Here is a 13,750-nt window from a genome sequence, read left to right as displayed (position 1 = left end):
TGAATCTAGGACAAAGTATAAAAATTAGCTTTTGAACAAACACCCAAAAGCAAGTTAAACAGTTGGTACTTAATTCCTCTTAAAAAAAAAACAACCCTCTGCATCAATTGATATTCTGTGGCAGAGAAGCCACAAAGAATATAATGACTCTGCCTGCAACAGGCATTCAAGTATTTGTGACAGTGACAGAGGATGTGTCGGTATGTGACATAACATTAACAAAAATTAAAAACTTGATAAATTATAATCTACTTATCTTTCTCCAGGCAAATCGGTTCACAGTTATCTTATTCAAGATAACTGGAATTCATTTTAACCTTCCAAAGTCTAAAATAATCTGACAAGCAAGGTAGTAAAGCTGAAAAAGCAGAGAGTATAAAGTCAAAGAAAGTTGGGTTTGAACCCCTATTTATTAGCTGTGTGACTTTAGGCAAGGTACCTAAACTCTTCGAGTCAGGATCAATTCATTTTTCCACCTGTGAACAGGAATAATATCTATTTCATGTGCTGTTCTAAAGATTAATTTAATGCAACATTTTTCATCACAGTATCAGTTATATAAAAGTTAATAAATGGTTTAGTATTATAAATTATATAAAAATGGTGGATTCCAGATGCTTCACAAAATATCCCTTGTGAGTACTTTGGAGTCTGTCCTCATCCCAAACCCGTCTTCAGAGGCCCTCAAATCTGTTTTCCGTTTCTATAGATTTGCCTTTTTGAACATTTCATATAAACAGAGTCACATATTGTATACTCTTTTGCATCTGGTTTCCTTTACACCCATCAATAAATGGTTTAGTATTATAAATTATATAAAAATATTTAAATACATGGTATCTGCCAAAATGAAATCCGAAACTCCCCTGTAAATCAAACAATTACCAAAGAATATAGAATCAAAAGTAGCTAGCTCTTGGCATATAACAGTTCACCCAAAGAGCCAGCAGTATAGGAACAACTGCTGATTCTCAGGGAGTCATACTTCATATCAATAAAATAAAATCTTACCTGGCAGCTGAAATGGACTTCCTGGCCCAGAGCTTGCTGGGGAGTTGGGGTAGGTGCTGCTAGCAGGTGAGGGAGGGTAGGGGCTATTTGGAGATAAGGGGAAAGGAGTGTTGTTGGGCTGGTGGAAAGAATCTGGAAAAGTTGCATTTTGTGGCATGTGCGGCTCATTGTGGCTCAGGTTCCTAAACTGAACCAGAAGGCTGTGCTGCGGATTGAATTCATTATGACGAGGCACTAATACTGGAGGTAAGACTGAAAGACAAAAATCAGAAGTCATCTGTCAGCAACGACTAAAGCAAATATTCCATGCATATTAAGGGGTACATAGAAAAGGTTCAGGTAAAACTATAACCCTATCAATTCACTTTTAGGAAGGCCTACTTTGTAGAACCTTGAATCTATTTATGTAATAACTAATCCCAGATTCTCCATGCATCTAGCATATATAAAGTGACAGAAAACCCAGAGAAGATACGACTCCTGTTCTATAAGAGATAAGGCATATTTTAAAACAACAGTAATACAGAAAATTTAATGCAATGAGAGTTCAACAAAGGTGAGTACCTCTAGCTGGCAATGAATCAAACAGAATGTTGTGGAAAAGACAGTCTCTGAGGGGACCTCAAAGAACTAGGAGGATCTCACAGCGGAGTGCCAATGGTGGGGAGACTCCAGGAGGAAGGTCAGAAAGGATAAAACGGCGGGTCTAGCCACTGAACCAGGAAGCAAGAGGGAGAGACTGGTGAGTTGAGGTCAGCTATACAGATGTCCTGAAAGCCTCCAGGTTTCCAACTTTGAGCATTTCATGTTTCTCAGTTTCAGAGATCTCACATTTTATGTTCTTTGGTCAAGATTTCCTCACTTGAAAGTTTTCCCATGTAGAATCTTTTATTCAAAGTCAGTTTTCTAACCAGGACCATATTAAAAATATTTATCAACAAAGCCCAAACATTTTAAGAGATACATTTTTTAAAAGATAATCTTTTTGAATAAAGCCAAATATTCACTTTCTCCATAGACCCAAGAGATCAACCACACACAGTGTTTGATTGCCTTTCCCCATAGAAAACAGGAACAGACCAATTTCTTTGAACTCACTGAAGCAACTCATCTTTTACAACTTTCTTATATTTGTCAATGTTATTTCATTTCTGAAAATCTCTTTCACATCATTAGCACCAACAAAATCAAGGTTTCTCAGTTTACTAGGTCATACTCCCCTCCCAGAAGCAGGGTGTACCTGAGGAATCGAGAGGCTCTGACTTGTATTGTTTGCTGTTTTTATTTTACTGAACTACTATTGTAATTATGTGGTTAATGTCTGTCTACAAGGCTTTTATCTACTGTGTATCACCAACTGCTGCCCTCCTTAAAGAACAAGGGACAGCTGCCACCAGAGAACAGGCAGGCGCTGGGCAGCAGGAGCTTCCGTGTTTAGCTAGCCAGCAATCTGAAAAACTCAGGAAAATAACTACTTAGAAATTCAATCTAGTAAGAATTTTACTTTTTTTTTTTAATGCAAAGCTAAATATCACAGACTTCTCCCTTATTTGTATATCTATACACATTTTATTATTTTATTTTTACCCCCTAAAAATACATGGATAGTTTACAAAGATTGATAATACAAGAGATTATAACAAAAACAGCAACTTCCAAGCCTCATCCATACTGCTTCCAGAAACAAAAAATATACTGCCCTGGCTGGTGTAGCTCAGTGGATTGAGTGCGGGCCTGCGAACCACAGGATCGTGGTTCAATTCCCAGACAAGGCACATGCCTGTGTTGCAGGCCAGTTCCCAGCAGGAGACACACGAGAGGCAACCATACATTGATGTTTCTCTCCCTCTCTCCTTCCCTTCCCCTCTAAAGATAAATAAAATCTTTAAATATATATATATATAAATTCTTAACCATTTTCTAATATTTTATGTACCACTAAATAATATGTTTATATTATTATTGAGTTTATGACATTTATAGATTTGGTATGACAGCAAATGAAGTGGCTTTCTTATTATCATTCTATCCCATCCCCCTTTCTCACAATAAAGTTACATTAAAAATTTTTGGTTAAATTAATATCATGTTAATATTATATATGAAGATTATTCCTTGTTGAGCTAAGTATATACCATGATTATAGTTTCTCCTGAACAGTGGTTTTACTGCAGTTAATTATTGCCTTGTTCCTCTTCCAGAAGTCCAACAGGCTTGTCAAATTCCTGTCAACAGTACTTTCCAGACACCACAAATAAACACAAAACTCTGTTGACTCCATGTTTCCCCCTGGATCCTCCATCCTTCTGCTAAAATCTAGACTAGTTGCTACTTAAGTCTCCTACAAATCTGCAGTCCTTGGACTTCCCTTCTATTCTCCTCTCTCCTGCTAGATCTCATTTCCTGAGCCTCACCTCCTTCAAATACCTTCCTAAGTGGCAGGGTATAAGGAAGATAAATTTTGAGTCCTTGCACATACAATACATCTTGCCTTTTGTTTGTCTGCAGACAGATTCTAGAATACATAACTTTTTGTCTCTGAATTTTGGGGGCAATACTTTATTTTCTTCTAAAATCCAAATTTCCATTAGAAATACAACATTCTCATTTCAATCCTTTCTACATGTTCTGTATTTTCTCTCTAAGAGCTTTCAGAATATTTTTTTTTATCCATAATATACTAAAATTTCATGTTTGGGTCTTTTTTTTATCCCTCATCTGGTTATTCAGTCACTGGACCTTTTCAATTTTCAGTTCTGGAACTTATTCTAGTAGTATTTCTTTGATAATTTTCCTCTGCCATGTTCCTCATGTTCTATTTCCAGGATTATTACTATTAGAATGATATTTAACTTGAAGTTCATTCTGAAGCAGTTAATGTTTGAATCTAAGCACTTTTCATACATTAACTCATCTAATCCTCATACTAAAACCAGAGGGTAGATATTATTATTCCTGTTTCACAGATGAAGAAACTAAGCCACAGAATGGTTATATAACTTGCCCATAGTCCCTTTCATATACTGATAAAATTAGGATTAAAACCCAGAAAGTCTGGTTCCAGAAACAACACTTAAATCCCCAGACAACACTGCCTATTAGATTAAGGCACTGGGCCACCTGGGTTGACCCTGTTTTTCTTTCCCAACTATCTTCCACCTTTGTAGTACTTTCTCTTTCTACAATATATTAGCAATATAATCTTGTATCAGTTACTTCCCTTGGTTTTCCTTATCTGTAAACTTACTAGGTTCAATTTTGTTTTTTAAAGATTTTACTTATCTGTTTTTACAAAAAGGGGAAGGGAAGGAGAAAGAGAGGGAGAGAAACATCAGTGTGTGGTTGCCTCTCAAGCACCCCTGACTGGGGACCTGGCCCACAACCCAGTGATGCTTCGGTTTGCAGGCCCATGCTCAATCCACTGAGCTATACCAGCCAAGACTGTAAACTTACTAGGTTTACAGTGTTAGTACCATTTTCTAACCCTATAAAGAAATAACCTCATAATATTAAAAAAAGTGCCTGGTCTACAATGCTCAATACACATTCATTACTATTACAGTTACTACTACCCCCACTTCATTAATACTGCAACCATAAAGTGATCCATCCTTTATAATGATGCTTTACTTGCTTAAACATACCAGGGCTATGCCCCAGTTTTTTCTACAGAATGAATCATGGTGGAGAAAATAGATTATTAAAAAAATAAGACACTTCCCCCTGGCTGGTGTAGCTCAGTGGATTGAGCACGGGCCTGCAAACCAAAGGATCGCAGTTCAATTCCCAGTCAGGGCACATGCCTGGGTTGCAAGCCAGTTCCCAGCAAGGGACCCATGAGAGGCGACCGTACATTAATATTTCTCTCCTCTCCTTTCCTTCCCTTCTAAAGATAAATAAAATCTTTTAAAAAAATAAATAAAAATAAGATTTCTACTGGAAGATTGTTAATCATACAGTGGCTATTATAATACACTGAATTCCTAGACCAGCCTAAATCAAGCTAGGTAATTTTTCAGACTATACTTCTCTATTAACTCCTCAAATCTTCCTTTTTTCATCAGTTCCTAAAGGCCACAGATCTCCTTGGATTAAATAAGAAACTGAGAGTCACCTCAAATACCAATTGGCAGCTCTAAAGCCCTTAAACTGAACTTCCCCTGGCAACACCTCACTGCTATTCTTTCTGCCAGTCTCCACATCCAATGTCCTTTTCACAGCCTTTTTACCATCCTGGGCTTATATTATCCCCACGTGAAACTCAGTGTGGCACACAGACTCCAAGGTGACCACCGTGTTCCCTCCTCTGTGTACCATTCTTGTGAAATCCTCTCTCTGTGAGTGTACCTGTGACTTGCTTCTACCAACAGAACATGGCAAAAGTGGTAGGATGTACGTGGTAACATTCCATAAGAATGTAGTACCCTTCCAGCAAGGAGACCCTATTTTTCTTGCTGGCTTTGAAGAAGTACACTGTCATGTATGTGAGCTACCTACGCAGAGGTCATGTGGCAAACAAATGAAGGCAGCCTCCAGTTGACAACCACCAAGAATCCAACAGCCGGCAAGGAACTGAATCCTCTCAACAATCACCTGAGCTGGCAAGTAGATCCTTCCCCAGCTGGGCTCAGAGGAGACGCAAGCCATGACCAACACTTTGGCTACAGCATTACAAAGGACCCAGTTCAGCTGGGCCTGGACTCCTGACCCACAGAAACTGTGGAATAATAAACGTGTGTTAAACCATTTTTTGTTATGCAGCAATAGATAACTAATGGGCCCAGCTAGTATCTCACTCAGCATACACAGTTCATTCATAACAAAATGTTCTTTACCGAGCATCATCTATAGCACTGGGGATGCAGCACAGAGTGAGACAGAGGAGGGTCCTACTCACTCCAGTCAATAAACAAATATCTAACATAGCATCACGTAATGATGTGGGTATTTCAGCAAGGAATGAATGGAGTGAGAAAATGTGCCATAGAAAGAGGAGAATACTCCTCAAGTAGAGGAAACAGCAAGAAAAAAGCCTCGGTGCAGGAGTATGGCCAGTCCAAAGAACAGAGGAAGTCATGCAGGGTCTTGTAGAAATCTGTTCTAACTCTGACTGAGAGCCTTCAAAGTATTTTGGGCAGGGACTGACATGATTCAACACATATTTTTAAACATCACTCTGGCTGCTATGTAGAAAACAGAATGGGCTGGAGAGGGAGGAAAAGCAGCAGAGAGACCAGTGAAAAGACAACTGGAGGTGGAGGACGACGACATGCTGCACAGAACAGCCATATCGCAGGTGGCGAGCACTGACATTACCAAGACATGTTCTGAAGGCACCGCGAATGGTGTCTGCTCGCAGCCCAAACGCGGGTGTTAAGGGAAATAGAAGATGACTTCTAGGTAGCAGTTACATAAATATTGGTGCCATTTACTTCAATAAGGAAAACTGGAAGAAAAAAATGGCTTAGTGGGAAAAAAATCGGAAGTCCTATTTAGATATTAAATATGGTATTGGGCACACTCCAGTGGAAGTATCAAGTACGCAACTGGACACAAAAGTCTAAATCTCAAAAGAAAAGTTGATTGGGCTTCTAAATGTTAGCCTGAGCTTACAGATGGCTCTAAGACATGAGACAGCATGAGAGCACATAGAAGATAGATACAGATGCAGAAACTGTCCAGGGACTGAATCCTATGAAAACAGGAAAAATGAACCAACAAAGAGCCCAAGCAACAACAGGCAGGAAGATAGGACAACCAGGAAACTGCAAGGTTTCAGAAGCCAATACAGAAAAAGCCTTGAGGCGGGGGGAGAGCAACTGTATCAAATGGCGCTGGGAGGGTGAACAAGAGGATGTAGAATGGCCGCTGTCTCCCGGATCACTAGTGATCCTGACAAGCCAAATGGCAGCGAAGACTAACTAGAGGAGAGTCAACAAAGAATGGAAGGAAAGTAATGTGAAGATGATAAAAATGGAGACTCTTCCAAAAGAACTAGAGGAAACGGTGCAGAAGATTGGGTGTGTGGAGGTATGAATGAGGGCAAGGCGGGAATTCTTCAACTGTTACTTTAGGATGGGCAGCACTACGCCATGCTTACGTGCTGTCACGAATAGCTGAGAGGCCATGAAAACTGGATCATCTATATATAAAAAGCTGAATTCAAAACCCAGTATTCCTTCCAAGATTAAAATCTTTAGGAAGAAGCCCTGGATGGTGTGGCTTAGTGGACTGAGCTCGGGACAGCAAATCAAAGGATCGCAGTTCAATTCCCAGTCAGAGCACATGCCTGGGTTGCAGACCAGTTCCCAACATGGGGAGCACCAGAGGCAACCATACATTGATGTTTTTCTCCCTCTCTCCTTCCCTTCCCCTCTAAAGATAAATAAATATTTTTTTAATCTTTAAAAAAAATCTTTAGGAAGGAAACCACAACAATGTAACCTTTTAATCACTAAATCCAGTTAAATGCAAATCAGGAAAAGATAAGTTTTCTAAATTCTTCTCACAGGAGCAAAACCTACCTGGACTCTCCACTCTCTTATAGTGGTATGGGTTGATACAAACTTCTTTTTGCTTAGATCCAAAAGGAAATTCACAAATATCCAATGGTTTTAGCTCATGATGACTCTGCAAATCAGGCCAGCGCCAGACACGACAATATATAACATGGGGTAAGCCTTTTCGGTGAGAAACTTGCAGACGTCCATCTAAGGACCTGGGGATAGTGACACATTTGCTCGGCTGTCCTGGACTACTCAAGGCTTTCTCCAGCTCCTCCATAGCACCCTTTTTCTTTTTCAGCTTTTTCACCAAAGCATCGACTGCCTTTTCTGCCCATTTCTCCTCTTCATCACCTTGCTTCCAGCCCAACAATCGCTTTACTGCTGGACTAGTAAAAGAAAACAAGCTGGCCATTGACGTCATTTGATAGAAATCTTCAGAGACCTTCCTGCAACTCAAAGTCTGTGGCTCCTGAAAGAAGAGGTCACAGATGTAAAGTCATACACAGGTCCTAAACGGAAGTTCCAATTTAAAAGGCAAGAGTGACATTTATCTTCGTAAGTGCCATAAGCTTCTTTAGATTGGTTCAAGTCCTGAAAGAGAAAGAATATCCCTAATTTAAAAGAATGCAATTAACATACATTAAAATCATTATAATTAAAAAGTATGTTATTTTTAAATAAGAGAGAAAAGCATTATAAACTAAAACAAAAAAAACCCTAAGTCTACAAAAAATTTTTTTCTCAAAAGTCCTGGGATCACTCAATTCCATCTTCTTAATATGAGCGAATAAGTCACAGGCAATGCCAAATAATAACCAAAAGCAAAAACAGGTTTCTCTACCTTCTATGTATTATTTAAAAACAATCAAACAGAAAACAGCCTCTAAACTTTTTAATTCCTTTGGTCAGACCAGGAAGCCCCCTGATGGCCTTCTAAGGTTTGATTCCAAGCACTTTTCTTCATTGAAACCCATGTTACATGCTATGTCGATTTTGAGCCTTATACAGCCTGATCTGAACGAGTGTCTTAAAAGAAATCTAGCTCTTCTGTAAGGTCACTGTTCTCTTTAAAATGTTTCACAAAACTTACAAGGTTTGGACAAAAGCCATGGTCTTATTCAAGTCACATTATTAGATGCAAATTTTATTAAAGCTTGTCATACGATAATATGTACCGAACCCTCAAAAAGAATCTTAATACACATTAACTGCCAGGAAAATGAAAAGTATCTATTTTTAAAACTAAGAAAGGTGAATAGTTTTTAAAACTTTAACCCCCAAAAAGGACAGTTTATAATTTGTAAACTCCTACTGCCGTCTAGGATATTTTAAACACAGTTAGTTAACGAACCTGCTCCAGGCAGACAACGGCTCTGCACCATGAAGAAGCCCGAGGAGCTGATGACAGGAGGAGGTGGTGTGCAGTGGTGTTCTCCTGATGAGAATGCGTGCGGTCCCCTGTGGTGACCACACAGCAGGCTACAGACAATGAGCAACCAGTGAGCAGCAGGAGAAATATCTGGGAAAAAAGATGTCAGTAATAAGAGATGCTTCCTTTCTTGTGCCTAAAACGGCCAAATACCACAGCAGCTAGGTCTGTGACAAACTCTACCATCAGGACTATTCTGCACTGGGGGCACATCTTCCCAGAAAAGAATGTATGTGCTCGGTTAAAACCCAGGTAAACATGAACTAAATTAAATCCAACAAATAATTATTGATCGCTACATGCCACATATTATGAACAGCCATGATGGTGCTTTAAAAAAAAAAATCACACCAAATAGGTTTCATCTTCAGAGCTGAGTCACTCATTCAGCATATGCTTACTGAGAGCCCACTAGGTGCCAGGCACTGTTCCTGGTTCTGACCAAATACTAGCGGCTCTCTACACTATGTTCGAACCGTGGGGAGAACGGTGCAGGGAAGTGAAGGTATACTTCTTATGTATGAATAACTATGCCCAACCCTACATAGAAAAATTTTTGCCGGGTAGGTAAAGCTGGCTACATTAAACTAAAGATACGTAACGAGAATGAAAGCACATTTTTAGTAACAAATATCAGATAATAAAGTGTATGTGCTAAAAAATACTTTTAAAAAGGGCTGACCTCAGTTGCTGCTACATCAAGGACATAGGATACACACCATCTGGGTCAGAAACTAAAGGCATGGTTTGGCTGTATGAGACGAGCAGGGAAATTTCAAGGACAAAAGGATATAAACAGAAAAGTATATGAACATACATGAATAGAGCACTTCCTAGGACCGAGAGGAGATACGCCTGGCTGACTGAGATCTTATTCTGTAATATGGGAATAAATGGGGGCTGGACAGGGTGGCACGTGTATGTGAGAGAGTGTAGATGAGCAATGGACACATATGTTGAGGAAGGGGGAGACAAAAGGAGAGGAGCCTGAAGACCAGATACTAGATTAGTAGTTAACCACTACAAAATGCTTAATAAATATTTACTAATCTAGTATCATAATAACCATATTATGTACCAAAAAGAAAAAAAAGGAAGTTAGCTGTATATGTAAACACAAAACAAACACTACAAGGCCAAGCTATTCAGTGCAGTTACCTCTGGGGAGAGGTATGGAATGGGGAGGAGGGATAGAGAGGGGACCTGTGTGATCTGTTTCATATACTTCTATATTGTTTTGACCCTCTAACAAAGGGAATCAATCATTAATGCATTACTTGCACAATGCTGAAACAGAAACAGTAGGTAATCTACAATAAATTATGATGAATAGAATAGAGTTAAGAGCACTGGTACAAAAAGCAGGAGAAACCAATGCATGTGAGCAGAAGCCAGGATGGTGATTACCCTTTGAAGGGAAGGGTGGGGGTGGGGTACTGCCCAGATGGGAACCTGAGGGTTTCTGCTATCCTGCTAAAGTTCTGCCTCTTGCTCTGGGTGATTAAGTGGGTGAGTTCAGCTAGTGAAAATTCAGATTGCTGGCAGCTAAGATGTGTACACTTAAAATTATTTTCTTGATTTATTAAAAAGCGTCCAGTGGTCAGTTTCCCTTCCATTTCCCCCCATCATCAGTTCCCCTTCTGACAAGCAATCCCTTTTATTTGTCTTTTATGTCCTTCCGAAAAAACTTTCCACAAATACAAGCAAATACAAATACACACACACATAGATACATAATTTTTTTTTACATAATTAGCAGTATACTAAAAAGAAAAAAAGCCAGGTACATAAAAATGTATAAACAATGTATCTTCAAGATCTTTCCATATAAGTATAGAAAGAGCTTCCATATTATTCACAGAATTCCAGTGTAAAAGTACATCAAACCATATCATTCCTCTGCTCCAAAATCATCCAGTAACTTCCCATTACACTCAATATCCAAATTCCCTAACATTACTTTCTAGGACCTATCTGATTTGGCCTTTGGCTTCTTCAAACTCATTTCTTACCACTCTCTCCCTAACTTTGTACTTAACATGCTTGGCTTTTCCATTTCTCAAGTGCTCCAAGGTCGTTTCTATCTCAAGGCCTTTGCACTTAGTGTTCCTTCCTCTGGGATTTTCTTTTCTCACATAGTAACATGACTTACACTCTCAATAAATTCAACTGCACAAATGTCACCTCCTAAAAAAGGACTTTCCCAAACACTTTATTTAAAATCTATCTCACTCCCACAACATTTTCTATCCTTTGATCCTCCTTAATTTCCTTTCATGGCATTAATCCTAACCTGATATTACATTATCGATTTTATTTATTATTGTCTCCCCCCTGAAATGTTAGTAGGCAGGTGGCCTCATCCTCCTTATCCACCATCTCGTACCCTGCACCTGGAACAGTGCCTATTTATGAAATGAGTGAGGAAAAAGACAATTTGCAAAAATACACATGTCTATATAAGAACTGTGTAAAATTTAAAACAAAAAAAAAATGTCACCTATGGTAAACACAGCTACAGGAACAGAATAAAAGGAAGCCTGGAATGATACACACTGACCTCAGGACACTGAACCCTAACTGGGTTGCTTCTGATGAAAGAAAGAAAAATAAAGCAAGCATGGAAAAGACTTACCCAAGTTTCTTTTCAAATTAGATTTGAAGAAACCATGGCAAATCATAAGATGTTAATTTCTCTACTTTCCTGTGTGTTTAAATGTTTTATAATTCAAAACAATTACTATTTTTAATTTTTAAAAGTAGTGTTATGAAAACAGAAGATCAGATGCTGTTCTTTACTAGGTATATATATGACCCTGACCCTCACAGGCTTCCCTCTTTCTAAGCCTATGAACTTTTCTGCAAAGCATATGTAATGGTTTCTAAGTCACTGAAATGTTGGAGTAATAAAAGTATATGCGTATACATGAGAAAAAATACACAGGCATATAACAGATGCTTTATCAACTGGAAAGTCCTTCTCAAATATGAATCATGATCATTAGTATACAAGACGAAAAGTCAAGACCCCAAAGACTGCCTGGATCCAGCCCCAGCCTCACATACCCATCTCTGTAACACCACACACACCTTCTGATCCAACCCAAACCCTGCACCTCTGCCCATCTGTGTTTTCCAAAAGAAATCTCAGTCACCCCTCATGATAAGCTCAAAATCATCCCCTTTTGTGAAGAATCCCTTACTAACCCACCCTAAAGAGGCTATGGCCATTTACTATATTTATTATAATTAATATCTTAAATGACAGAAACATATCTTCACTTCCCAAATAGAGAACAAAATCCCCCCAGGCAGAAGTCTTCAGCACCTGGCACTATGCCATATTCCATACCACATACTAAGGGAGTATACAAGGTCTGTCCAGAAGGTATCCAGCCATGTAATATGAAGAATACAGATATTTACTGAAGATAGGCGACACAAGAACATTATACATAGGGCAATGACATCACAGTCCCCTTCAAAGTAGACACCATGGGACTTCACACAGTTCTCCCAACTGCCATCAGCTGCCCTGCCATATTTTCCTGAATCTCACTGACAGTCTGAAATCTCTTCCCTTATAAAGGTAATTTTAGTTTTGGGAAAAGCTGGAAGTCACTGGGTGCCACATCTGGGCTGTAGCGGGTGATGAGTCACCTGGGTGATTTGATGTTTTGCCAAAAAGCTCGGCATGAGATGCGATACATGAAGCTACCAATCACCAGTTGCCCATAGCTGCAGCTTTCTGAACCATGCAAATAGTTTCCATGAAGGAATGTCAAGCTTACTGAAAAATTTGATGAAGATTCCTAGCTCTACTCACTCAGTCATTTTGAATGCAACAGCCACACAACACACACACTCATTCAATACGTCTACCGCCTCCACTGACTAGTACAGTGAAATTGTCATTATTCACACATGCACATTCCAGTCCACTCTCCTTGGCTGCCAGGTTACAATGATGGCAAACTATTCTTGTTATATATACAATGGCTGGACTTCTTTCGGACAAACCTCATCTAATGAATTATCATTGATTTTTCTATCAAGTGTACCTTGCAATGAAAGTTAACTTCAGACCTATCTGGTATGGCTTAGTGGATTGAGTGTCGGCCTATGAATGTAAGTGTTGCCAGTTTGATTCCTAGTCTAGGGCACATGACTGGGTTGTGGGCTAGGTCCCCAATAGGGGGCATGGCATGCAAGAGGCAACCACACATTGATGTTTTTCTCTACCCCCCAAAATAAATAAATAAACAAAATCTTTAAAGATAACTTCAAATTTTAAACCGGGATGACTAAGATAATGACAATTCCACTAATAGAATTAAGGACACTAAAAAAGTGGCTTTGTTGGCAGAGTAGATGGTTAACTCTACTGAAAAGGGAGCGTGATTGGAGATACAGATTTAGCAAAGAAAAGGTGAAAAACAGATCTAAGATTTTGCACTAAGAAGAGCTGAAACAGTAAGGCAGTGTAGGTTTTCAAAATAATTAAAAAAGCAGCAAGTAAATATGTGAATATTAGGGAACATTCACGAGTATGAAAAAGCAGAAAGAGTTACTGATAACGTATCACTAAACTGAAGATCTTAGAACTAGATACAATGGTATCATAGAAATTTAAACACAAGGGAGAGTTTTAAAAGAATGTGAACCAAGAAAAGGCCAATGACTTTGGTGAATGGCAGTGTCATTAATTAGACTTCAACAGACTGGCTTCGGAATGAGTAAGGAGTGTCAGATTTCAAAACCTAAGGCTCAGTTTGTGTTTTCTTAAACCTAGGTGTAGGAAAAG

General features: G+C 39.0%; 1 protein-coding gene across 2 annotated transcripts in view; it reads right to left on the bottom strand.

Annotated features, from left to right (window-relative positions):
- SMAD5 (SMAD family member 5) overlaps positions 1–13,750 on the bottom strand; it is a 55,975-nt gene that overhangs the window by 21,839 nt on the left and 20,386 nt on the right. The window contains exons 2-4 of one of the 2 annotated variants that reach the window (XM_037138392.2): positions 8,869–9,036; positions 7,536–8,108; positions 1,012–1,263 (exon numbers count right to left, since the gene is read on the bottom strand). In XM_037138392.2, coding sequence (XP_036994287.1) covers positions 1,012–1,263; positions 7,536–7,938 — 655 coding nt within the window. In that variant the 5' untranslated portion in view covers positions 7,939–8,108; positions 8,869–9,036. The remainder of the gene's footprint in view (positions 1–1,011; positions 1,264–7,535; positions 8,109–8,868; positions 9,037–13,750) is intronic. The other variant, XM_053672753.1, reaches the window with a different exon arrangement.

The sequence above is a fragment of the Artibeus jamaicensis genome, unplaced genomic scaffold (genome assembly GCF_021234435.1).
Source record: "Artibeus jamaicensis isolate MK-2021 breed Jamaican fruit bat unplaced genomic scaffold, CSHL_Jam_final contig_786, whole genome shotgun sequence".
Taxonomy (NCBI): Eukaryota; Metazoa; Chordata; class Mammalia; order Chiroptera; family Phyllostomidae; genus Artibeus; species Artibeus jamaicensis.
The sequence above is the reverse complement of the archived record's forward strand: the minus strand, read 5'-3'. Positions and strand labels throughout refer to the sequence as shown.